Source organism: Bactrocera tryoni, chromosome 4, assembly GCF_016617805.1.
Source record: "Bactrocera tryoni isolate S06 chromosome 4, CSIRO_BtryS06_freeze2, whole genome shotgun sequence".
NCBI classification, from domain to species: domain Eukaryota; kingdom Metazoa; phylum Arthropoda; class Insecta; order Diptera; family Tephritidae; genus Bactrocera; species Bactrocera tryoni.
Window position 1 is genome coordinate 2,121,857 of NC_052502.1, and position 27,306 is coordinate 2,149,162.

Genomic DNA, 27,306 nt, shown 5'->3' on the forward strand with positions numbered 1-27,306 from the left:
CCAGAAATGGGCCTCATCTTCTTGGAACTTTTCAAGAGCCCATAGCGCGAAGCCGTGCTGCTTGGGAAGGTCGAGCGACTTCAGTTCTTGCACAAGCTGTATTTTGTAAAATGCGCCTAGTCGTTTCATACGTCAGTCCGAGTTGCTGCGAAGAGCGTCAAATCGACTCTCCATGGTCTTCGTGTACAATCTCAGCTATACCTGCCATATTTTCTTCACTGCGAGCTGGACGTGGTCTTTTCGTAAAATATATGCTCAACTCCATTGGATGGAAGCAAAGTATGTACGTTACTACATCACTTACCCTTGGTAAGTACTATATTACAACTATTTTAGAAAATTTTTGGAGCATATTTTGTTCATGAATGAAGAAATGGTTTCATAGCGACCCGAGCCTGCGAATTCTTTTCTCACAGGCATTTTCCAAGCGGTGCAATAAGGCACGTGCGAGCCTCTGCAATAACAACAACAGCCAGCTCTGCTTCGAGGCATCGACATTGCAAGACATTGTTGTTGCAAAACGACTATAAAGGCTGATCACCGTAAGTTCAAAAATACTTGCTGCACTCTTTAGATCGTTAGTAATACGGATGGGAGAAGTCCTTGACCATAAAAAAGCTTGTTAATATGCATCGCTTGGTTTTAGGGTACAACTATTTTTATTTAGATTTTATGTACAGTTAACCTTCTATAACTCGATCTCTTGAATTTGCAATAGAAGTCAAATTTCATACACATTTGCTTCCATAACTCGAAGTCTCTCTAACTCGAAGTTTTTTTGTGGATTATGGTGATTCGAGTTAAATAAGTTCAGCTGCACTTATACCCAAGTATGTATTTAGATGGTTAAATCTAACGGAATGTAATGGGTACATTTAAATGTACTGTTCACGTCCAATAAAGACAACTGGGAATTTCAGCACCTACCTAAGGAGTATTCCTACCGATGTGCAATCACGTAAGTGTTAGGGTAGTAGGTGCATGGTACTTGTAAATTCTCAGTAAGAGCAAACTGTTGGTGTAATGGGTGAGTCTTGGTATCTCAGGGAAGAAGCGCGACTGGCCTTCGGCAATTACCCTGTTGGCAAAAACAGCAACAACAAAGAGTATGATAGCAAATGCAACGGTGAAATAAAGTAATTTATTTGCTTACCGTCAGATTTGGCAACAATTGCGGTTTGACGTTGCCGCTGTTGGAATTCTAGCTAAAGTATTTATAGAGCTCGGCTGCTAATGCGGCTGAAGCTAGTGGCTTCGTTGTTGTGGTGGTGTAACTACCAATGGGTTGCACCAAAGGCCAAATGAAACAAACGTTTTGTAATCTGTATCGATATACATGTGCATGCATACATACATATAATATGTGCCTAACCGTGTGTATATATGTATATACAAATATACATACATATATAGAACTTGTTGTCGATGCTAAGTCAAGTCAGCTAGAATTCTAATATATTATGTCTATGTACTACTAAGTACATAAATATTATATATGTAATTGCGAATGAGTATGTATAACGATACATAGGCTAACAATCCCTGTAGAGAGAAATCCGAAACCAGTGGACTTAACTGCAGTTAAACCCCCTCTGGCAACATATACACATATGAGACTCATGAATTTGGATGCGACATAACAGCAACTCCAAGAGAGTTTTCCAGCAGGGCAACCAGCTGCCACATGCATGCACCTGGCAAATACATACATGCTTACATCTGTAGCTATGACTATTTTGGCAATACATGTCTTGTCACATATGAAGCTACGTGTGCACATTCATATGTGGCACCTCGTACATATGCCTCAATGTGTCCCGGACGCAACGCCACAACACCGTTATTTACGACGCAAGACAATGGGTTCCGGTTCACTCGAAGCATTCAGATCTCTCATTGCGTGTTTATGTCGCTGTGTGCCGAGCGTTTGCCGTGCAGAAGGATGTAGCCACAATGTTCACGCTGGGCTCTGCTATAGACTTCAGAACTGCGCTCGAACTAACGGTTTTTGGAGGTTGGAAACTTTTTTCAACCTCGGCAGACACATCCGATAGCAAATTATATGGCAACATTATGTGTGTTTATATCAGGACACGTACACAAATTCACACATACACCCTGTACTGTGCGCCACACTCAAGTGTACATATAAGTAGTATGCACTTAATCACTATAAAATGTAACTGTTACTGGTCCGCCGTTGCCACTGAAACAACACCAACAAATGCAAGAACCAAGTAGGAACCCAATAATATTATACAATGAGAAGTTTCTGGGATAGTAATAATTTTGACCGACAGCGGCTAAAATTTTCAGTCACGTCTTGCCACCACGCCCCATAATATGTACCGAATTATTATATGTCGATTTTTACAATAGAAGCTCGTTCAAATCTAATTAGATTGACTTGTTTAAACATTTTTTACGAGTTTTCGTAAGTTATAAGTGTATTGACTTTTACTGGGCTGGTTTGACCAGTATATACACATCCATATAAGTTTTACAACAGTATTGGAAATCGGGAATAGACTACTGTGAACTGGTATTTAAAAAAACTTTGAGGCATTGTGAGATAGGGATCATTCGGTAGTTTAAAATCAAGAAATTCGGTATACCTTCAGAAACTTTTTCTTTTCCTCTCTTCATGTTTTTTAGGTTAGTCAGTTAGGTATTATCAATCTCTTATCATAGAAAACCATTTGGAAACCCATACATGCAAGTTTTTCAAACCCTTTCCTAACTGTGTAGTTTCGATTTAAACCGATGAGAATTGCTTGTCTCTAATCTAAAAAACTAGACGGAACAGTACAAGATGGTGCATGCCTTTGTTGTGTTGGTCCCAACGCAATTCAGTTTTTGTTTGTTTCCTCCTTTCTATTCCGTTGTTCATGCTTGCCCCAGCAGAGCGCTAGCTGTCCGAAAGGAAGGAAGACAACGTAAGGCAACGGAAGGAAACACTAAAATGTTATATTCGAGATATTACGATTGGTGTAAGTTGCGGCTTCGCGCCAGTGCCAATTTTCAATAACAACACACACACATATAGAGCTCCCAAATGCATGCCTAAATATGTATGGATGTACAATTTCAGGTGGTGTGGCATGTAACTGCTTAAACGAATGTTTGTATGTAAAAAGTTGTATCTGAGATAAACATCGCTTTGAGCCAAAACCCTATGTGGCTTTGTGTGTCGTTACATATTGCAAGATAATGTCTGAACTTGTGTTGTTTTGACATTGAGAAATGTGTGCGAAATCCGTTTCTTTCCCTTCGCCGCAGTTCTTTAAAACAGAAAACGGGTAGCCGAAATATTGGTTCTGACTTAACAAAACGTTGTTGTTACGAGAATTGAAAGGCTTTATTGCTATATTCTGTTGTTTTTGGTGTCCAGTCGAATATATTATATAATTCGAAGAAGTACCATAAACATGTTTTGGGAAGATTCTCGTAAGGTTAGAATTAGGAACTTCTCCACTTTTCCACATCGGGTATTAGCTGGAGGCGTAATGAGCCAACATTCATTCGTTTTTCGCTTCATGTCGGGTAATAGCAGATCGATGACGCAATGGTGATATTGTTACTTTGCTAAAAGCACTGGTGCGGACGGCTAAGTCGGCAACATTGCCACGCACAGAACCACACACCTCGTTAATGGCCCACCTTTCGAAAACTTTAACCGTATAAAAAACATAATTTGTTGGCGCTGTTATCTGGCACTGTCAGTCGCCGGCGGTTGTAAAGCAGCGTCAAATTCAGGAAGAGTAATTGCCACAACCCTCAGCAACAATTACTGAATTGCGCGAGGTCATGATAGCGGCATGGACATGCCTCAGTTCAGGGGAAGGCATGGCATCGCGTTATATTGTGTGGGTGGCCTGATCCACCATTTGCAGTGTATGTGCGACTGGTGACTGTATGGGTGCGGGTGGGGGTGGCCGTCGTCATGGGATGTACGGTGGGTCGAATGAGACGATTTGTTTTCGTGCAGAAAGACATAAAGCCGCCATATGCATTTGTAATTTAATACACTAACTTGTATACAGCTGGCTGTCTAAAAATTGCGCCTGCTTGTATGCAACGGAACTGCAAACTTTGCACAATTAAAAAGGCGTTAAAGTGCAAAAGTCATTTGAGGCCATCAGTTTCATGCCACGTTTAAAGCTGTCCCTCTCCTCACCCTTAAAATGTGAACTAACCTATCCTAATTGGGTCGCCTGTTTGTGAACTCCACGTGTTACTGCTGAAAATGCATTCAACTTGTCTGCCTATCGGAGCAGCTACCGACGGAAAGCCAGTGATATGTGGCAACTGGCGCCCTTTCACATAAGGTCCTCCCCTGAAACAGCTTGTTGTCCTCCATATATGTAAGCCGAATCGCGAATCCAATCGCTTTGCTAACGGAAGTTGGCAATGTTTCGGAAAATAAACGGCCCTCTTCGGTCCGCGGAGCGCCGGATGCATAGTTCGCTCAAGGGAAATGTGTAGTACATGAAATTTCGTCTATATCACACACACTTAATTGCCTTGAAACTTGTTAGTGGGGCGAATGCAAACTATTTTCAACAAAATTTTAACACGAACAATTATATTTGCAACGGTAGTCCTCAGTAACAGTTGTATTCACACTGGCAATGGTATCAAGCGAAGCCCTATCGGCGCCTCTTTATGTAAAATTTTTTAAACTAAAATCTCTATATTCCACTGTGAAATCGTAATCATTTCCCGTTTTGAACAAACTATATGTATCATATATTGTTAGCTAGTGGTTGGCCTTGTATCGAATGTCGATATATGTATAAGTTTTCTATATCACACCCCATTAGAGCTCTATCTCCATTTCCGTTGAGCGAAAGAGCCTTTGGAAAGGAAGGTAAAAAGCATAACATCTCCAAATTATTTATTTTGTCATATTTAAAATACAATTTCGTCTTATTTAATGGCAGGGCTTACTAGATGTTTTGGTGTATCGAATAGATCTTACTAATTTTTCCAAAATGGACATTTCATATCGTTTTGAAATCCTGTGATCATATGATGCTGTTTCGGAACATAACGCCTACAAACTGATTCAATGAAAACTGAATATCCCTGCGATGTAATGTTACGAGAGCCCCAATTATTAAGGGCTATGGAGGTTTCGAAGGTCGCATGATTATTGCATGTTCACGCTGTTTAGTTCAGTCTGTTTACAATGGTTTATATAAATAAACTAATTAACTTGATCCTTCAATCCACTCCTTTTAATAGCGGTCTTAGCTTAGTAAAGTTGTTTCAAACCTTTTAAAAAGAAAGCCAAACTGCTGATATATTAGGTTGGTTATGTGGCTTTGTTCTGGCCAATTATTTCCGTAGAGCAAGTACCTTATTCGAAGTTCCTTTTCGCATATTCCACCCAAAGCTCTTAAATTCTGCATTCCTCTGATTCCACTCGGAAGATTGTGATCGGATATTGGATATACCCCACTCTTCAGGAGTGCCGCCATCTGAACATTTAACCGCGACCGCTTTAACGTACTTTGGAACGAACTGAAAACGAAATTTTGAATAATTGTATAAACCTTAGTGACAATCAATGAAACGAGTACCATATCCACACCTCAGTTTTGCATCCAACTGCTAATAATTGATGATTTTCAGTTTCAACTTTCCAATTCAAAACATTTGAAAGTTTTGCTTCTGGATCTGGAGGTTATGTTACAGGTGTGTCAATGAACCATGAATACCCAATTAAACTTTACTTGAAAACGATGTTTTAAACGGAAAACATAGAAGCTGAAGATTTAGTGCAATCGACAAAGCGGGGGTGATTAAAGGTCCTTAGTTAACGAAACTGCTAATTTCGGTGCATTGTGCTCATCGAATTATGAGGTCTCCTGCTTATTCACCTATGAAGGTTTTACTCTGCAAAATTGTTGGTATGAACTCCAGTTATGTCGAAAACAAAAAAAAAAAAAGATTTTCGATTTCCTAATCTTAACCGATGCCAGTCCCGTGAACAATAATTACAATAATGGCTTTTTGGAAATAACGAGACCTCACCTGCTATGTAACTTTACCTAATTTTTCTTAAATTAGTTTTTCCTCTAAAGTGAAAGAGAAGCAAGTCCAGAATTTCAATTGTTTCGTTAAAGATTTTATTGCATAAAATTCAATATTTTCTAATTATCAATATATTACACTTAAACTATAGATTATACAACATAATTTTTAACTAGAGCTTAGCGTTATCGTGTGACAACAAAATCGTATATAAAAACCATTTTGTTTCGAATCAAATAATAAATACGAACGATTTTATGTACGTATGTATGTGTTTTATTATATAATTATATATATGTTAGTTATTTGTAGATATATTAATTAACAAAGCTGTTTACAAGTCGATTGTACAAGCACAAACAATTACTGGTAGTCATTAATGGTCCGCCAAACACAATTTCAGATTTTCTGAAACAATTTTTTAAAATTGTATGCGTGCACATACATGTATCTGTGCCAGTGTGTAGGTGAGTAATGAAACAGTTTCATTTCCTACAATTTCCTCGAAGGCCTACTTTTCCCAGTTGCCAACGGTTTCTGGTATCAAAATTCTTCTAGTTTTTGCAGTTATGAAATTGAGTAGAATTTCTGAAGCTTTTTCGAATAAGTGGAAATAAATTTTTTGTTGCAATTTGTGGTAAGTTAGGAAATCTTTGGCACCGATACATGTATGCGTGTACGTACATATCTGTGTCTGAAGGATTCTTTTTATTCATTAGACTGAATCAACCCCACTCTAGGACCAGTATATATACATATGTATATATTTGTGTGGATGTGGTTGTGTACTTGTTTTGATCAATTCTTATTGCTAGATTAATACGTGATTCTATAATTCACCATCTCTTGTGGCGAAATACGCGCGAGTGCATCTTCCCCGGACCCTAGAATCTACCATCAATACTCACTATTGGCTAAATTAAAATTTACTCGTGTGCATTTATGTGATTGTGTGTGTGTGTTCTTACGCTTGTAAAATAAATTATTGAGCTATTTATCCTCGCTGTAAGCTAGTTTATTGTTGATGTCTGTCCACTTAGCTGGCGTTGGTATACTGCACTGCAGCTCAGCGGACTGTGTGCCTGGCCGATGTACGTCGTCAGTCGAGTGATCACTGTCGGTAAGAAATCATTTCTGCAAAGCGTGTGGCATATGGTCATGATATTCGATCGGGCGTCTGACCTTGTGGTGGGGGTGGAAGCAGATGCGAAGCACTTGCCGTCGACGCTTTCGCAAGGCTTTTTTCGGGGACGCTCGGTGATCCTGTGCTGGCGTCGCAATCCGTCGGTGAATTTTGGTAGGATCGTTCGGACAAGGTTTTAGATGGTTGTTGTCCGCTGCTATGCGGGGAGCAGTGTGGTGAACGCACCGTACTTGAAGGTGGTGGCGTGGAGTGTGGCGAGTGCGACTCGGATGAAGGCCGACGACAAAATGGATTAAGGCCATTGAATGGCGCAGCTAATAAGTGAGGTGCTAAGTGGGGGAATCCTGGAAGCCCGGTTAGGCCAGGGAAGAGCAATGGATTACTTGGATGACTGAGTAAAAGTCGCGGATCTGTCATAAAAGTTGCCTCTGGAAAGTTTTGTGCATGTGTAACCGGTGCCGGTAAATGTTGTTTCAGAGCATCAAAGTTCAATGGAGGTAAACCGTGTGAACCAGCATAAAGTCGAGCCAAAAATTCAGCTTGAATTGAATTGGCTACGCTGCAGTTCGGGTTGTTAGCGTTGTCGAAGCTCTTATTACTATTCGTTGTCATATGTTCGGGCAAAGAGTCGTGGTGGTGGTTGTCGCCCGTTGACAGCAATTTTCGGTGTAAATTCAAATTGGAACTGTGGCGGTCTCGGCTCCGTTTCGAAGGAAAGGCAGCGTTGCAGCCGTCAATGTTGCATTTATGGTGCAACTTCAGATGCACATTTTGGTAGTGTGTTTTTAAATGGAAGTGATTCTGGAATACTTCACCGCACGCCGTGCACTTGAGTGGGTTATCTTTGTCGATCGGTACTTCGGTCTCTTCTGGTAACATTTCTCCATTGGTTTCTTGGTTGGTTTGCTGGTGCAGAGAATCGTTTGGCGCAGTTGAGATGTCGTATTTCTCCCTACACTTGGTGTCCGCATTTGATTGTAAGACATTATTGTTATTGTTTTTGATTTGACATGCTGCGTCCGTGGTTGATATGTCCAATTTGCTCTCTTCTTCTACCAGCTCACTTTTTATCCTCACTGAACAATGTTCATTTCGATTCGAATTTGCATTTGTGGCTGCTAATGTATGCTCTTCTTCTATTTGTTCCTGCTTAATCGAGGTAATTAGTTTCTCATTATCATCTGAACTTTTGGTTGTCGAATCTGATGGATCCACCATATGCTCCGAGCTTCGCTTATTGCTGGCTGATAAGTCTAATGAATGAACTTGTTCTTGAGCTGTTGTTGTGTTGGAGCCATTCTGAATATCTAGTTGTTGTTCATAATCTTCGTCGATTGGCTCCGATTTCAGCTGCGTGCTGGGCAATAGATGTGGGCGTGCCGATGATGTAGGTTCACTAATCGATGTTGATGGTGTTAGCGGTGGTGATGGAAGTACTTTCGTACTCTCACTGGGATTTGAGTTAGCTACGGGTGGTTCAGGGCTTTGAGATTTTCGAGTTCGTTTTGATAAATCTAAAGATGAATTTTCTTTTGAACCATCAGCCTTGGCTTCCTTATTCGCAAAAGGTGTTTTTGGTGAAGCTTTTTTCAGTGATAAATCGGCGGCTACATCGAATTCAGTAGAGTTATCACAGGAATTTTCATCAGATTGCACTGTACATCGAACTGGGTTCTGACTTTTACGTTTTCTTTTGTTTGACGTTGAGCTTGGTGTGTTTGCGGTACTGTTACCACCTCCACTGCCTATGCCCGGAAATGTATAACTTTCGTAATCACCGCGCATACTGAAGGAATCCGCAACACTCAAAGAGTCATCGTTACTCTCGCTACTGTGTTGATCTGTTGCACCTGACTCAACGACCATGCCACAGTCACCGCCTTGTTCCTTATTGGAAGATGCATCTTTGGTTTTTTGCTTATAGTCAGTCGTTGTAGGTGTAGAAGTGGTGAGATCCATATCGTGACTATTTTCACCTATGTCGGTAGCTTCGTCGCCATCGCCATCGCCATCGCCATCAGTGTTGTAGTCCTCTGAGTTCGTTTTCTCTAAAATACTGTCGGCTTCATCTCCCACCACTACTATACCCTCGCCGTCGTCGTCATCATCATCATCGTCATCATCATCTCCTATGTGAATGCCCCCATCCAAAATGCTGTCGTCCTCGTCATCGTCTAAATGACTTTCGCTATCTTGGCGGTGGCGAGATCGTGTATTGTACTGTCCCAACATTGCATTGTCCATATAAGAACGATGCATTAATTCAGCTGAACCATGCTTCATATCATGCATGCTGGCCATATGATGGTGTCTCATATCGGGCGGTGGCGTCAGTAACGGAAAAGTGCCGAATGGGTTGAGACCAGCCATAAGTCCATTGGGTGGTTGTAATAGTAATGGGTGCGGTTGGGCCGTACGTCCATCATGGGGTGATATTTTGCGTCTAAGGTGAGGAGAATGCAGTTTCGGATTCGGATTAGCGCTATGACGATTTCTAGACCGACGAGAACTAAACATCATACTACACCCATCAACCGTACATTTGTGCATTTCTCGCAAGTGTACTGCTGAAAAGTGTATTTTCAGCGCGCCCTTGTCGCAGAAAGTCTTTAAACAGACATTGCATTGTACACGTTTCTTGCCGGTAACTGGGTTGATAAATTGTGTTCCCAAATTAGCAGGCAATGTGCCCCATTGACGTTTGCCCGGTGAATGAGATTTTCGTCCGGGTCGTATGCTAGAACTGGCAGAAAATCGTGTAAGTCGCTGTGAGGAGTGAGAGGATGAGTGTTCCATTTGGCTTGAACGCGATTGACGGGCTTCATGATGTTGACTTTGGTATGAACTAGAGATGGCCGCGGAGCCTATGGAAATGGGTGGCGTCACGGGATGATGATGATGACGATTAGAGTTTGGGTGTTGTGCATGTGCCACACTGCCACCTTCGCGTAGATGGCCCATATTTCCGCTGTCTGACCGGTGTAATGTATGCTTCGATTCTTCAGTTTCTGGAGATTTAGATCGTACGGATGGTGGCTTTCCCATGTTGAGGACAGGATTAATAGTGGGAAAATGTGATGCCAGAAGACTGTGAGGCATTGGGTTGCCAGAAGCTGCAGCCGCTGCCGCTATAGCTGCCACTTGGTTACTAGTTAAACCCGGTGGTAAGCTAGATGCTGACGGCACACTCGATGGAGATGTGCCCGGCGGCCCGTGCGTAGGCAGTGGGGGCGGTGGAGGTAAAGGAAAAGGCAACGGATGTCCCGATATAGCCATCGCATTGAAGAACTGATTACTTTGGGCTGCAGCAGCGGCAGCTGCAGCGACTGCGGCATTCTTCTCTGATGGAGTGGAAGCTTCATTTATGCGACGACGTGCTTGCGCTAGCATTGCGGCTTGCTGAGCTGCTTGCTGCTGTAAATGTTGATGATGTGCAATTTCGTTGGGGCTCATGCGTGCTGGTGGCAGCGATGGCATAGCTCCAAAAGCTGCCGAGCTGATCTTGCGAAAGTCGAATGGTTGCATGCTCTGCAAGTGACTTAGCGGGTTGTGCTGATTGTGCGAAGACTTCGAATTAGCTGATTGCTGAAGGTTGCCACCAGGGCTACTCCCACTCGCGTTGACCGAATTCGCTGGTGAGTGCTGCTGCTGCGTGTTTGCTGTGCTACCGCTGGAAGTTGGTGGGAGTGGAGGCAAGGGCGGTATGCCACAAGCTGGGGAAGTCTGGTTTCGAAAGTAAGTGGTCAAATGATTTGTCGGCGTCAGGTTGTTGCCACCGGCAACTGCTGCCGAAAACTTTTGATGCAACTGGGACTGAAGCTGCATCTGCGCATGCGCCAAAGAACTCATATGCATATTCAGTGGATGCGCAACTGCACGCGGCGGCGACGGACGTCGACTCGGTGACATAACCATAGAAGCTGACGTCGTTATTGCTAAACTATGCTTATGATGGGTGTTCCGTTTAATGGGAAACTCGTGATCGGCACTTGAACGTCGCCCTAGCGCTTGCTGTTGCTGTTGTTGTTGCAGTTGATGTTGCTGCTGTCTCTCGTAGTTGTAAACAAGAGCGGCGGCCTGTGCTTGAGCATGCGCTTGAGCGTGAGCGTGCGCCTTCTTCAAATATTCAAGCTCGAGGTCTTGCAGCTGTGAGTTGGTTGAGAGCGAGTGCGGTCCGGTATCGATGGCGGCAGCGGCAGCAGCAGATACCGACTGATGTAGCGTCGGCTGTAGTGAAAGCGAGTAGTGTTGTGCTGGCGGATACTGGTGTTCTGGAGGTCGCTGCTGGAATCCGTTGTTGCAATTTTCCTGATTAATATTCATTAAGTCGCCGTTTTGCGCAGATTAGCGTATTAGCAGTTGTAGTAAAGACTAGAAGATCTCGCCCGCCGATGTAACCTAGGTCGTTGCTTTTACAGAAGCAGTCGCTGAATATGCAAGTCGAATACACCAAAGCGCACGGATTCGGCATGGCGAATCGTTCGCCTCTCGCAGCTAAGGAAATTCAAGGTTCAATTGCACTGCTGATAAAATCTGAAAGAAATGAAAAAAACAGAAAAACAAATGTAAAAATTCAAATTACACTCATATTAACAAAGAAATCAAATGCAGCAAGCATTCTCAACAACGTTTCTCAACTAAAACCCACTAGCTCTCAAACAAATAGTCGCACATCGCCTTAACTCGCAGCAGGACTGTCAAGTGCTCTAGCTGCGGACCCTTGTCATTAAGTAAACACGTCCATAAAATAACCTCAAACGCCTCAGAATCGCGATGTGAATGCGGCAAGGCTCCCGCAAACCCTCACCTACACCTTATCATGCACATACACACTGTCTGCTTGTGCGCGTTCAGCTTTATTTGCTCAATGGCAGCGCGACATTTACGTTTAGCACCATTGTGCTCCGCTTAAGAGCCGCTCGACTCGGCGCGTCACAGCACTCGTATGTGTTGCAGTTAACGCGCAATGACAGTGGAATTGTGAAAATGTTTCGTTCCCGCTCGAGCGCTCAATAAACGAAAGCGCTGCCGCACATATTTGTGCATACATGTTTGCATGTGTGAGTATTAAGCACACAGCACGGGCTACTTGATGTTTATGCGAGGACACTACACTATATCAACGCGACTGCATCGACTTTACTGGCTCTATGAGGGTTTCAGCATTGAGGTAGAAGCGTTTAGAACCCAAACGCATGCCTAAGCTTGACCGTGTACTCACACGACTTGCTTTAGTTTCGTATATGTATGTATGAATGTGTGGTGTGTATGCGGATTGTGTGATCGGTTCGTTTTGGAGTACTTTCAGACATGTTTTGGTTTTGTTGCCGTACGTCCTCAAGTGCCCCATCAGTCGCACTTCGGTTATGACCAGGTCTTCGACGTGACTGTTCCTGCGGCAGTTGGTCGACTTCGTAGGCTGTAGTTTGGCTATTGTAGTTTTTGTTATTGTTATTGTCTTAAGTGTCGCATATCACTGAGAGCTGAAGTGACCATACAAAATTGTCACATCATTATTGTTATTATTTGGTCAAGTGCTTCTTCAAGTACAGCATTGTGGAATACGAGTATTGGCCGCTTTGGGAGGTCTTGGCTTATGACTTTTTCAATGAAATTCATTGAAATACTTCTATTGACAATACTGTGAGGTCTGTTAAACGATTTTCTGACTACAGCTTATACACACAGTTAGTAATTCCACTGCGTCTGAAACCGCAGATGCGGACGACGGCAGTGGTTTGATAAGGGAGTGGATATCGCATCGATGGAGTTAGTGGCAAAAGTCAGGAAACAACAAAACTCCAATTGTATTTTTTTGGTCAGCCCTTAAAAGTTGGAGTTTCATTCGAATCTGAAGTGAATAACAATGGGGAATTGAGAAATGGAAACGACAATATACACTGCTGCAATGAATGGCATGTACGTTTGTATGTATATGAAAAAGCTCTCTACTAGTATAAATTGGACGATGGGCGTTGCACCGCCCACTTTTTGGTGAAATCACATAACTCGAAACCCGACCGACCGATTTCGACTATATTTAGTACGTGACCTTAATCTCATATTCAAAGTAGGCGAAATTGGACTACAACTACGCCTACTTCGCATATTACACAGTCTTAAAATCCATTTGATTCTTTCACTTTCCAGTGTACAAATCGAAAAGTAAATAATATAACGGGATAAAAATTATTATAATGAAAATAAATACATTTTTAAAACATATCAACTTACGACCAAAAATTTCCCAAATTCAACCAAAATTGTTCCAGCCCCCAAATACCGGAAATGTGGACCCCAGCATCCATAGTGACTTTTGACCGAAAATATCAATCAATGGAGTGATATATACTGGTAATTGAAATTTGTATAGAATCCTTTCCTAATAGTAGTATATCCATGTGCGTGTGTAAAATAGGTTGAAACAGGTCAGTACATCCCTGAGACCCATATGTGTATGTACCTAATGTAAAGATTTTCGAACTTCCGGGTGACTTTATACTGCATATACCGGCCAATATTTGATATTTGAATATTTTATGATACCTGAATAAAAATTACAGAGCGTGTTTTACTCGTAACAGTGTGTCTTTGTGCGTAAAAAATCGGCCGAAAACTGGACCTAGTCCCCATATAACTAATATCATGGACTTTAGTCCATGTGATTGGTAATTGTATGTGAGGACCCATACCTTAATGAAAGCCAGATAAAATCGGGTCGATAGTACCCCAACTCCCATATAATACATATAATGATTTTCGTATATAAAATTGCTTGGATTTTACACCTTAAGGTATTTCCCTGGCTTTGATGCCTCTAAGTAGCAAGAGTATAAAATGTTCGATTGCACCCGAAATTAATCCTTCCTTACTTGTCTTTGTGCAATTCCTGGCCCTTGCGCAAAAGAAGTTTTTGTATGATATTTGAATTTACTCAAGTTTTTGAACGCCTCAAAGGAAAAGCAATTCAATTCCCCACTTTAAAATAGTATTGCTGCGATATGGCAATATCAATGGCCACTCGTATGAACACTTGTATGCATTTATGTGTAAATATGTTTGCAAATTATGTGTGCGGCATTTGAAATGACATTACGAGCAATTCGCGATGGCCGCGGTTGCAGTCACTATGCTAAATTGCCATAATTGTGCTGCGACACATACACATGCACATGTATTGGGTCGTTCGCTAAGTAAGTGTCATTTGATGACAACAGTTGATATTATTGATTTTTTTTTTCGCAGACAACTGCACACTTACAGCTGAACTAGCGAGGCTTGTTTAAGAATTTTTTGGAATAGTTTTTGTTAGATGCTCGAAAATAAAATTTTCGGCATATTCTACAGTCAAACTTATCAAAAAGAAAAAATGCAGTTCAAGCAAGGCGAAAATTATGTGAAGTGTACGGAGAAGATGTGTTGACCGCGCGTCAATGCAAAAATTAGTCTGCAAAATTTGTGGATGTGGATAAAATAAAGTCTTTGGTCTGTAAAAATCGTCGAATAACAACTTGAGGAATTGCTGAAAGATTTAATTTGTCTAACGCGACCCTGCACAAGCACATGATCTAGGTCTAGGATTAATTTTAAAGCTTGACACATGGGGTTCTCAAGTTCTTACAGAACAAAATTTTCTTCGCCGCATTAAGGACTGTAATTTGCTTGCCAATTGTAGCTTGCCAAAAAAAGAAAATTACTTAGTGAACGACCCAATATATCGATGTGAGTATGCATGTCTGTGTCAGATATTCATATGTATGTAATAAAACTGCATGTACAGTTGCATGATATTTGAGTTACTATTAGAGAATGTCGCCAGAAGGCTGACGATGTGATTGAGGGTACGGTAATTTAGCAATTATTTTTAATGAGAATATTTAGAAAATAGTATATATTGCGAGGTGTCCGTACAACGTTATTATAAACCAGTTGGGACAGACTACGAACTTAGATAACATGTTTTATGAATTTCAACCGGAAGGATGGACATCTACACATATGTACTACATATGTACATATGTATGTATGTACCGATTGCAACTCGGTTGGATAAGGGTTGTCTCGTATGAATTTTGTATTTTAATATTTTAATATAATTTAGGTTATCAACTTGTTTTTATTCAAGTCAGAACTCAACTCCAAATTCTCTTAGTTATTTATGGTGCAACGCGCATCGTCACGTGATGTGTGTACTTGTCTCTGCAAATCAATTCATGTACAAATATACACATGTATGTACATACATAAGAGAGGTAACGGAACGATTGTAAAGAAATGCTATGGACGAAAGCTGCCATGTCGCCATATTGCTATTGTTGTTGATTGTCATTTCGTGAAGTGACAGTTGCACCCTCTTCGTCATCATCACCGACAAACCACTTAAATTGTCGCTCTTTCCGCACTCGTTCGATCATTCCGAAGCTCCTCGGAGCTCCAGTTGTTATTCTCCGTTGAAGCTTTTGTCTCGTTTGATAGCTGCTTAAACGTATTCGTCGATTTCGAATTCATGTGAGCATGTTCGTACACAGGTACACGTTTCGCTTATCTCACGGTGTATGCCTGAAGCGAGGCGACGTAGTTGTCAAGTCATGACACTTTCAAGCCGCCATTTATACAATAATGTTTTCTTGCGATTTTAGCCACAAGGTCCAGTTGAATTCCATAACAACAGCATTTTCACTTTTTTTTTCATTCGAACAGTAACAATAAAACAATTATGAGCGTGTGTTTTTATCAGCTGAGTGAATAGTCGCTATTGAGAAAATAAGTTCGAAGGAATGAACTTGCTTGGCTTATTAAAAAATTGTAAGAGCCAATGAGCAAAATGTGATGTAATAAGTTTATTCCTCTTTTTCAGAATTCCCACTATTTTTTCTAACTAACAGAGTCTCCACGAGGTTCGAAGTCGTCGATGTATTTACTATATACATATAATTCCATAGGAAATGACTCTATATTTTGACTCCCAATTTCCAAGTAAAGCCACAGAACGCCACCCTATTGGGAACATGCGTCTAAAAATGAGTTCGCGGAAACACAAAAAAGTCGAATATGTAATAAATACTATCCAAACAGACGTTAATATGCGAGTTGGCAGCACATCTGGAGTAAGTTGACAACAAATTGTGACACAAAGTTTCCAAATTAATTTGCATTTAATGGTTTTTTGTGCGGCTACCTTGTCCGAATATGATTAACGTGAGGCAGTAACAAGTTATGCTCTTTGGTGGTCGAAATTTATCACAGCGGCTTAGGCTTAGTCACATCGAGCCAGCTATTAAATTCATCGAAAAGGTCTTATTTGATTGCTTACTTTTGTTATGGACCGAAATTCGAAAGAAAAGAAAGACATAAAAACAAATCAAAAAGCGTAAAGTAATTAAAAAATTATAAAAGGTGTCAACTTAGCTATTCGCTTGATACTCCTTTATTGCTGTGCCGCCACAAGGCTCTCAGTAGCGGTACTTCATATGCAAATCGTTGTAGGCGCTGCTGCGGCTTCATGAAAGGTGTAACTTGTACATGCATACATATGGATGTGTGTATGAAGTGTGTGCTTCTGTCACTGTGCGGCGTTTGTCGGCCTCTACGGCTGATTATCTGTGCGGCGGCGGCTGGCGCGTAAAGGTCACAGCTGCTACAACAAAGTTATTGGCCTTATTGCCTTACTCTTTCGGCGAGCTGGATCGCTATGATCCAATTTGTTTGATTAAATGCCTTGGCTGCTCATTAATTTATCTTAGTTACATGTGTAAGTACGTGTATGCACACATATGGTCTGTGCGGCACACGGGAGGAGACCGCGCCGTTGTTTTAGACCTATGCTAATCTGGCGTTTCGATTTAAAGCAAAACTTGTTTTCTTTGTCGTTTAAGTATCTAATTTTATCATCCACGTTGCGCGCCATAAGTTTAATGCTTTTTGGAGAATTAACTTTGAGCGATTCGAGACGGCGATAGCGCTGCGGTGTCAGCTACTTATCAGAAGCGCAACCATAGTTGGATCCAGAATCGATTCCCATCTTAATACCGATTAAAAATAATGTGCAAATATTTGTAAACGCTCTCTTCACTTAACGGTTGAGGTTATGTCAAATGAAAGTGAACTTATCCATCATTTTGACGGAAAAAATCACTAAATTTAGCGTTTTCTTCAAGTCTGTGTACTCAACTATTGGAACAACTTAAAAAGTTTGGCGTTCCATTCACGCATATGTATGTACATATGAACATGCGTATTTATGTAAATTTAAATGAAATAACAACTTTGCTAAGATCTCTAAAATTAAGCATTCCACCGCTGTAGCCCAGAGCTACACACATACATACATGCATATTTATATATGTATGTATGTATAATGAATCAATGTTAAATTAAGCAAATCGTTTCCGCTTTTGTACCAGTCACAATATCTTCAGGGCTCTTGAGTATTTAAACCTGTGTTTAAATGTGCGCAGACATTTTTGAGTTTTGCTTTGCGTATGCCCCTGCTCCCTCTAGTTACACCATTTATTTCCGAATTGGGGCACATTTGAACCAGAATTAGCTTATTTCACCAGATTATTATTTCACAATTCTTTCACATTTTCGAAATAGAATTTTTTTGTTTCTGCACATAGTATAAAATCATCTTCGTTGGCGCTTGTTACGAAAACCGTTAGTCAACAACCCGGGATTAATATGTCAAAGGTACTACGGGGTATCTATATTCATGTGCATGGATAAATAGATGAGCTGTTGTTAGTCACCATTTCAGTGAATGGTTTTCGGCAAATGAAATCACCGCCGGACAGGCAAAAGATATTAGAGAAAAGAAATATGAAGAACAGTTAAAGATTGACTTTAAGCAAATTGATGAATGAAAATCATAATTAATGATTTGAAAAAGGTAAATACGAATTTGACTCGATGCCGGACGATTAGACGATTAGAGTCAGTGCGGCATGGCCATGGGGGACATCAGGGCGTCATGTGAGTTTACCTCAAGGTTGTATACTGCTTGACGGATGTTGGTCTGCTCTTGCATGCCTTCGATGATGCGATGAAAATAATTTGTATAATCCGTTTACCTTAGGCATCGCTCACTATGTGTACATATGTATGTATAAATGTCAATATTTAAGTATATAATGTAATATATAAAAGTATGTGGGATTAACTCGAAGTCGCATTTGAATATTTAGTTTAGTCAGAGTTTACTTTGAATGCTTTGAATTTCTGGAAGCTTCAAGAAAGTTCGGTTGGCCGAGAAAAAGTATAGTTTCTATTGACTAAGGATTAACATTATTTTGCTTGTAATTACAAAATATTTATTTTTAGTGTGTGCATAATTTTTAAACAATAAAAACTATTTAATTTTATGTTCTCTAGCCGTTTTTGTCCGCCAGGTAAAAAAGCATGAAATTCTCATAAGGCGCAAACACAAAGCGAAATCAAATCGGTTATACACGGTTATTACAATCCAATAATGATCATCAACTGCATCCGTTATGAATGTCAACTGTATTCTGTCAGCTTCGAATGGTCTAAGATCGTCTAATGAATCAATGACTATTAATAGTTCGACACTTTTTCGAAGTGAATACACAACCAAATGAGCAATTGGTGGGCAAACGATGAATGAAACAAAACGAATCATTAAATCGTAATTAAAACCGACCCAAAAAAGTGTCATTAATATTTAACGACATCTAAGAAAAGGTGATAGTTTGCGTTCACGCTCCTGGCTATGGAAGACAAGCAGAGAGGCAGTGTTTTGGTAAAGAAGCAGTGCTTTACCGTATTTACAGCACAAGGCATAGATATTTATTGTCATTTGGATTACTAACACGTGTACATAAATACATGTATGTACAAATTGTATGCACATTTGTGAATAATTTGATGTGTGTATATGCATGGACTATGTGCTTTGGCTCGGTCTCGCTTGTTGGCAGCGGTTTTTTAGTTGGCGGCAGCAGTTCTGTAGCGGCATCGCTCGCGTGTGAGTGACAACCGACCTGACTGCCCAGTCGCATGTGTGTTTATGTGTTTACTCACATATTTATTATTATTGTGCAATTATAGTGGCAGGGAAATGACAGCCACACTTATGGCTCTGTTAAGAATCCTCATCTAATACCGACTTAATTGCGTCCGATTAGGCTGCTGAAGGTGATCGAACTTGTAGTGTGTTTACTGCTACAACCACCACATAGCAAACTCTCCTGAATTCAATAACTCAATATGAATGCTCGAATGCGAGAAGGCGGTGAAGCAAACCATTTATAAACTACTCTACAACTAGTACGGAGCGCTGGCCTGACTATGCCGCCCGCAATCTTCTAAGTGTTGATGTCCCACGAGACGTCAATTCCTACTGGTTCAAAATAGACTTGAAAAGAACTTGTTCAATTGCGGGCCAAATCCAAAATCGAAACAAATTTGTTGATGAACCCCTGTGTATAAAAATTTCAGAGTTAAATATAGTCTGAAAATTTCGGCTGAAGTTCAGTATTTTTGCGACTAGTACGATTTCGAGCTGGAATGCTTAGTTGTGTGATATTTAATTGCAGGTTACGTAGTATGTCGCATGTGTATGTGTATGTAAATGCATGTAAATGTAGATGTGTGCACATGTGTGTGGCCGACACACGCTGACACAGCCAAGGTCTCGCCAATAACGACCACAAGCGCTGATTAGTCATTTGTCAATCTTTAGACGAAATTTCAAAAGTGGTTCCATATTAACTGTGGGTCTGTGTATGTGATCGCAAGCGCTTGTATTTGTAACTGTATGAAAGTGCACGCCATGTGTGTGAGCGCAAATCAATTGTGGTTTCATAAAATATTTATTTTTGGTAGTTTCTGCTTCGTTGTTCTTTTGGACTGTGCTTATCCCGCTGTCTCACTGTTGTATGTGTTTTGATTGGCTTCATCTGCACTCTCGCAATATCTCTGTGTGTGTGTGCGTGTGTATGCTGGAACAATGGGCCAACGTTAATGATATTAACAATAGATTTTGCGGCTTTCATTATTTTTTTCGTTATTGTGTTTTCAATAATTGCATGTTTTAGTACTCGCGGAACATGTTGCATAAGAGTACGACAAATTTATTCACCTTTTAGGATAATCCAAACAGATAAAGGGGAAAGATAAGTTAATTCCATGATTTCCCGCACCGAAAAGAAATGTGACTGGACAATCGATAAAGATAGCAGATTCTAACGCATCAGTCGACATATAGATGGCGCCACCAGAGGGCGCTAAATTCAAAAAGTCCTTGAACGCTCCTTGTATGTATAAATGTACACTATTCTTCAACTTTACCTACCGCAGCCAAATATTACTTATACAATAATAAAAATAATTCTGACATCTGACAGCTTCCTTCCATAAAAGACTGAAATCGGTCCTTTGGTTGCCTTTGTACTATTAAGCGGTCCCTAAAGTGGGCCTCATCTGGTTTACAACTCCACTCAGCAGCTTACACATGTTGGTCTCAAAAATGTTTGCCGAATTTACATATATACATACATACATATATTGGGTAGTCGAAAAAGTCTTTTCGTATTTCTAATCAACTTCAACTGATTTTTTTTAATATTTATACTAATAAATAAAAAGACAAATATGTACAATTTTGGTCGACCACTTTTCGCCATTTTCCTGCTAGAGACATTATTACATCAGTGTAAATCGAAATTTCGAAATTCCCAGAACGGAAGCTAACCAACCATTGTTGTACTACACGAACTAATACAGCATCGTCTCCGTATACTTCACAAATTTCATTGGTGGCTTGCGTGGCATTGTTCCGTTTTTTATACAAACAATTTAAAATGCAGCGAATTTCTTCATTATTTTCGAAACAATTTCTCGACTACCCAATATTGATAACTTTTGTATCATTCTATCGCGCCCGAGTTTTGTCTTTCCTTACTTGTTTGTATGTATACGAATGCTCATATTTATTTGTACTTATGTATATTGTGATACTTCCGCGTTTTGTTTTCATTTCGATTCATCACGCTTAGAAATCGCTCTTTGATTCCGATTTTAAATGAAACGAAAAAACATGAAACTGGCGTAAAGGTCGTAGGCGGAACTTATCTCGTCTTCTTCAAATAGGCACGCAATTTTTTCCTTTACTTCTTCACTTAAACACTTGATAACTGTTCTGTTTAATAAGCACCACACTTCGCATGAAACAAGTTCAATGTCAAGACACCTAATAAGTTCAATGAAGTTATTATGTGTTTGTGGAATAAAAAACTGAACTTGGATATCGAAGCGTCCAAATCATAATTTCGCAGTCAACAGCAAAAAGGCTTTGGATGAGAGGAGAAGGTCTTTAGAAATAAAGACACATTTTTCAAATCTTAAACCAATTCCAGCTCTTTCGGTGCTTTCGGAGGGCGAATGTTTACGTAAAAAGGTGTTGCCGTGCTTCTCTAAGTTGCTGAGCAGCGAGACTATCTTTTCATCATTTTCTTAAAAATCAATAAATATTCAGTAGTGTACTTAGTAGACCGTCAGCACTCTGAAGCTTTGAAAATGTGTCAAAAAGTTAAATAAAGCACCGTGTGCCTTACGCAAAACATACATACACACATATGTATGTGTATATAGTGTTTACATTTGTATATCGAATTATGTGATATTAGTTATGGGCAGAGTGACGAAGTTTGATATTATAAACAGCCCGTGATCGCATTCACTTTGCATCCATTATACTCGGATAAGAATGGGGAGATAATAAAATATTAGTTAACGCTGTTAAGCAGCTTGTTAGCGACCCTTTGCGAGGTTGAAAGCATTTTTGTCATTTCAGTTAACGCGCAAATACAAACACAGCGAACGCGACACTGCTCAAAGAAATCGTCGTTCAATCGCCGAGCCAAGCTGGCGATCACAAATCGATCTGAGCAAATATTTGGGGGTCTCATTAGCGGCGCGGTTTATGCACTTACTACTGCTCTTCAATAATGCATGTTTGTATGTATGTATGTGGTCGTAGATGGATGAAGGGGGGAGGAAGTGTTTGTTGGACACTTGCCAACGGAATATTACGTTAATTCGATGTTGACTCTTGGCTTATTTTTCTGCCAAACGTTTATTGGGAGAGCAAATATTTATATTAATGAATTTCGTTCCCTTTTTCATACATACATATGTGTGGGCTTAATGAACGGTCTCAACTGCAATATCGACATGGAAATTCAACAACAAGGGCTGCGAAAATTGGCAATATGCTAATTTCCAAATGTCATACACATAAACATTTATTATTTTTTCAAAGTGTGCCTATAATTCCCCGTCGTCTTCCGCCTTCTAACGTTGAAATCAAAAAGCAGGCAAGAAAGACACCAGCTTTGTTTCATTGGCCAAAGGAAATCCGTAGCCAAGAATTTGAGTAGCGGCTTCTTGTATCACACTAAATGCGAGGCGATCCCTTGACACTGTGCGCGTGATTGCACCTAAACTTATCTGCACCTGTGGAATATCTCGAGCATTCGCTTTCAGCAAACGCGACATTTGAACACAAATGAATCGCTCTGGAGACACTCCTGTGTTCATTGAACAGCTCACTGCACCGATGGTCCACTGCGCATGCGCCACATCTCAAGCTTTCATGTAATCCTTCTGATCAATTTCAATTAAGCTCCTTGCTTTAACTTCATTGTATTATTTCTTTTAAGGTTTAGGAACGCTAACTTTTCCGCCTTTTGTGCTCTTCGTTTTTTGTCAATTCCATCCGTCCATTCATCTCTTGCTTTTAGAGTTTGTAAATAATTTTGCACTTGGTTTCACACTTTAAATTATTTTAATATCCGCGCTTCCAGTTTTTTCAGCTTGTGTTCGTATTTATGTTATTTGCCTTTCTAACCATGCTCCTCGTCCTCCCGCCTTCGCCCCACTTGCTGTTGACTTTATTGCTGTTTTTTGCGTCAGTGCTGATTTTTTCGCACGCTCAACGCCTTGGTGTGCAATCGCGTCAGTTCATCTTCGGAAAACTGTCTTGTCGCACCAGCGCTCAGAGCTTCGTGTTTTGTGTGCTGCGAACGGCACTCGCCGTTGCCTTTGCGTCAGTCGCGGTTCACTTGTTGATCATTAATTTTCTTCACATTTCACATTTTTTACGAATGTTATTGAGATTCTTTACTACTTCCTCACTTTGGTTAGCGTTTTCCTTTTCGTCGTTTGCTCGTTTCTATCATAATTTCACAATCGAGTGAGTTCGGGCGTTTGCTTTTTATTAATTTATCAAGTCATTGATTAAACACTCAGCCGCCTTGGGCCTTACGGAGCCCTTGCCAAAAATAAGGTTCTCATTATGGGGATGAGGTTAAGCTTTCTTACTGTTTTATCCACATTTTAAAAGAGAAGTGCAGTAAGCCGCCTCAGGGAATGAATTTGGTCTTCTTTCTTATAAAGATTTTATTCTATTGCTAAAAGGAATAGCGGAATGTCGGGCAATGTTCTATTGGTTTTAGTTATATAGCAAATAAAATAAATGAATTGAAATGTCTGTCAGTTTGTCCGAACACATGAACTTTTTTGCCACATTATTTTTATAGATCTATTTTACTATAACCACAATAACATTCGTATTATAGTATTTACTGAGTTTCTTGAGTAAGGAAAAGAGATTTTAACGCTTACTGCGACTGCTTTTTACATAATTTTCGAAAAGTTTTCAGTCCGACAAGCACCTTTAAAGCACGTTAGCAGCCATTCTCAGCGGTGACCAACAATCAAGTAGCTACATGAATGCCCAATTAAATTTTTAGGAAGAAATGTATGGAAAAATCAATTTATGTGCAAACCCCACTGAGTACTTTGACAAGCACGTTAGTGGTAACTTTGGGTGGTGATGAAGTCAAGCGCAGCATTGTCTTTGCGCCGCTTGGTATACAACTTTTGAAAATCCTTCAAGTAACTCCAAGTATGTGGTGTTCCTTTACGTCTCAATAGCGTGCAACAAATAATATAAACTTCGCAAAAAGTTATAATAACTAGAATGTTGAAATAATTCTTAAGTTCAATAAGAAGAGACCGTAGACTGTAAGCGACTGCAACGACTGTTGCGACTGTTGGCTGTTGGCTGTTGGCATTCGGCTGTCGCCTGTCGCCTGTCGCCCGTCGTGTCACACATTGGACCTCAAACAACCAAATTGCTTGCATGCAACATCAATTTGCCATATTGTCAGTTAGACAGTTTGCGCTGCAGCGTGCTTCAGTGTAGAGTGTTCGGTTTATTTTTCCTTTCGTGTCCACCTGCCGCCCGCCCCTTTCCCGCGTGCCTTTCGTTTCGTCACTATGCTCCAATTCATTTAAGAGAACTGCCTTGACAGCGCTGACATTTTCTTGAGTGACGTATAAAATGATGTCGTGTCGCTGTGTTGTTGGCTGCTTGTTGTATCGGCAGGTTTAGTTATTCTGTTCGTTTTGCTATTGTTGCTGTTTAATTTCTCCGTCGATGACAAAGACGTTGCCTGTTTGAATTCTTACGCGATATTACCCTCTACCAGTCACAGCCCACCGCACTCTTCCTCAAACATTTCTAGTTGCTCACTTTAATGTCGCCCATAATGTTCAACCCTTCCTGTTGTTAAGCAATTAGAAATTATTAACGAAATTCCAGTCATATGTTCCGATTACTAAAGGTTCCTAGAACTCAGCAAGTGATTCTACAATTCTAACCGAAACACGCGCAAAAAATATACTTCTGTTGATACAACATCAAAGCGGTTTTAAGGCTGGCACTCGATGCATCGACAGTGCCGTTAAATAGAATTATCCGAAAGTGAATTTCCTCTACCATTCTACTAATATCTCTTTGTTATACTTATATGTAATACATAATGTTAATATGTTTGCCATTTTGTACGAATATTATATTTAAGAAGGCATTCTCTCAGTCCACAGAAGTTGGTGTTTCAGCGGCAACAGTCGCCAGTGCCAAGTATGCTTTTATTGAACGTGGCAAATTTGTCAATCAAAACAATTTCAATTCATTTCACAGCATTTAATTTTATTTCGTTTCTTCTTCGGCTGCAAACGGGTAAGGAAGTTCATTTGCAGTAAACCATTCGCTGCATGACTTGCATGTGTGAAACAGTACATACATACATATGAGCGTGTGCAAGGCACCTTAAGCAGCACCAGCGGTCAAAAAGGCGCAGTGGGGACGCAAACGTCAAAATTGGGTTTTTATAGCTGCGGGTTGCGGGCGGTGATTTACGAATGGCCAACCGGGCCGCTGTACCTCGCCGAGCGCTCGACACGAAGCGACAGCCATCAAACGAGTTGTGAAACCAATTCAATCCATGGGAACCGCACGATTGGTTGTCATTTTGTCAACAAATTGCAAAACGTACGTGCGAGTGTGTGTGTGTGCCCACCGGTATACGCGTATATCATGTGACATGAGTGTATGTGTCGGTAGGTGGGAGTGTGTGTGTTTCAGGTCGGTTTGACATGGGAACCGTGTGGGTACATGACCATAACGTGGCCATGTGGTCATGTGGCACGCAGGCACTGGCGGTTAATACATGTGAGTGTGTATGTGAGTACCGCCAGCCCAAACGTGCCGCGCAGCAATGGTATCAAATGTCGGCAAAATATGTGGAGAAAATGTGAAAACTTGAGACGATTGTATGTGCATATAGTAGATACATAAATACAAATGTGTATACATATGTATATGGTGGACGTCGGAGTGGATGCATTTATGTGTGTAATACAATTGTAAATTTGCCCGGAGCGATGGTAATTGGTGGCGTAGCGGGCAAAACAAAATGCAAAGAGCGCGAGTGACGCAGGGCTGGTGCCTATAAACACACACCAACGCGATGGCACAACGATCATAACGGCCGTAGCAAAAGCGGCAATAGTTAGAGGCAACGATATCTGAGCTTATTGCGCCTTGCCATTGCCACTGTCGTCGCCGCCACCTCATTCGGATATTATGATTTGAGTCACAGACGAATGCGGGCCGGCCATGGGGTGAGGAGTCAAATCGCAAGTAAGTGCTGCAAAGTGGACGAAACTTGAAAGAAATGTGCGTCGCGTAAGTGTCATTTAAGCGGCTTAGCTTGAGGCTGCGAGACGAATTTGCTGACTTCCTCATATGCATACATGCCTATGTACAAATACATACATACTTATGTATGTATGTACATATGTACAAATGTGACTACCAATGCATGGCGGTGTTTATGGCGGCTGAATCCTAAAAATCAATCTGAGCAATACATAGAGAAAAACACCAAAATGGAATTTGTGAATAAAATGTTATTCCACGCCTATTGCACTCTCTTTTCTTTCACTGTAGAATGTCGATCACAACACGCCGATCGTCTTGGCTTCCTGTCACGTAGCGCTGGCAAGATCACTCTCCACACTGCAATCAAGTGTGAGTGAGTAAAGTGTGACCCGGAGCCATTATTTCTGATTGTGTTGAAAGCGGCTCAAGTATGCGGTAATCGGTTTCAATTTCGTCGATTCGCAGTTACAAAATCTGCCGCATAAGAAACAAATGATTAGTCCAAAAAGAAAGAGAAGACATTTGCTGGCAGTGAAACAAGTTTTCGTCGATCATCACATCGTTGCCTTGAACGGGGGACGGACAGCAGCTCAAGGATACTATTGCTGCGCTCGCTTTCCGCCTGCAGTGCGCAGCCCAGGTGCCTTAGTAGCAACGACATGGCAACGACGGCAACACATTTCGCTCCACCACAGCTAATCCCATCGGCAGCAAGGTGAATTGCACGCGGCGGCGTATGTGTCTTGCTCAGGTAATTCAATGTAATTGCTTTGTGACTTATGAGCAATTTTCACTGCTGCCTCAACTACGCCGGAGCGAGCCAGGAGAATCATTGCAGAGTAGAGTTTGAACGGATTTCGCCGCTTCGTGCGCGGTTGCCCTATTTTGACCTTGCAATAAAACTGCGGAAAAATGTGGAAGGAGGGCGGCAGTGTCAGAATCTACATGCTTGCAATTGATCTCAAGCGGTTTTGCGGAAATATGGATCAAAGTAAAATGCGTGCATATTTTACGAAAAGCTTTTGAGATATTACAGAATGAATGAGACCATACACTAGCGCCAGAAGTTAAATATATTGATTATATTACAGTC

At 40.8% G+C, this 27,306-nt stretch overlaps 1 protein-coding gene across 8 annotated transcripts in view; it reads right to left on the reverse strand.

Annotated features, from left to right (window-relative positions):
- Positions 1–6,164: 6,164 nt before the first annotated feature.
- Positions 6,165–27,306, reverse strand: part of LOC120774292 — a 30,794-nt gene continuing 9,652 nt past the window's right edge. For all 8 annotated transcript variants that reach the window (XM_040103807.1, XM_040103814.1, XM_040103812.1 and 5 more), the window contains one exon: positions 6,165–11,716. In XM_040103807.1, the coding sequence (XP_039959741.1) occupies positions 7,196–11,506 (4,311 nt within the window). In that variant the 5' untranslated portion in view covers positions 11,507–11,716 and the 3' untranslated portion in view covers positions 6,165–7,195. The remainder of the gene's footprint in view (positions 11,717–27,306) is intronic.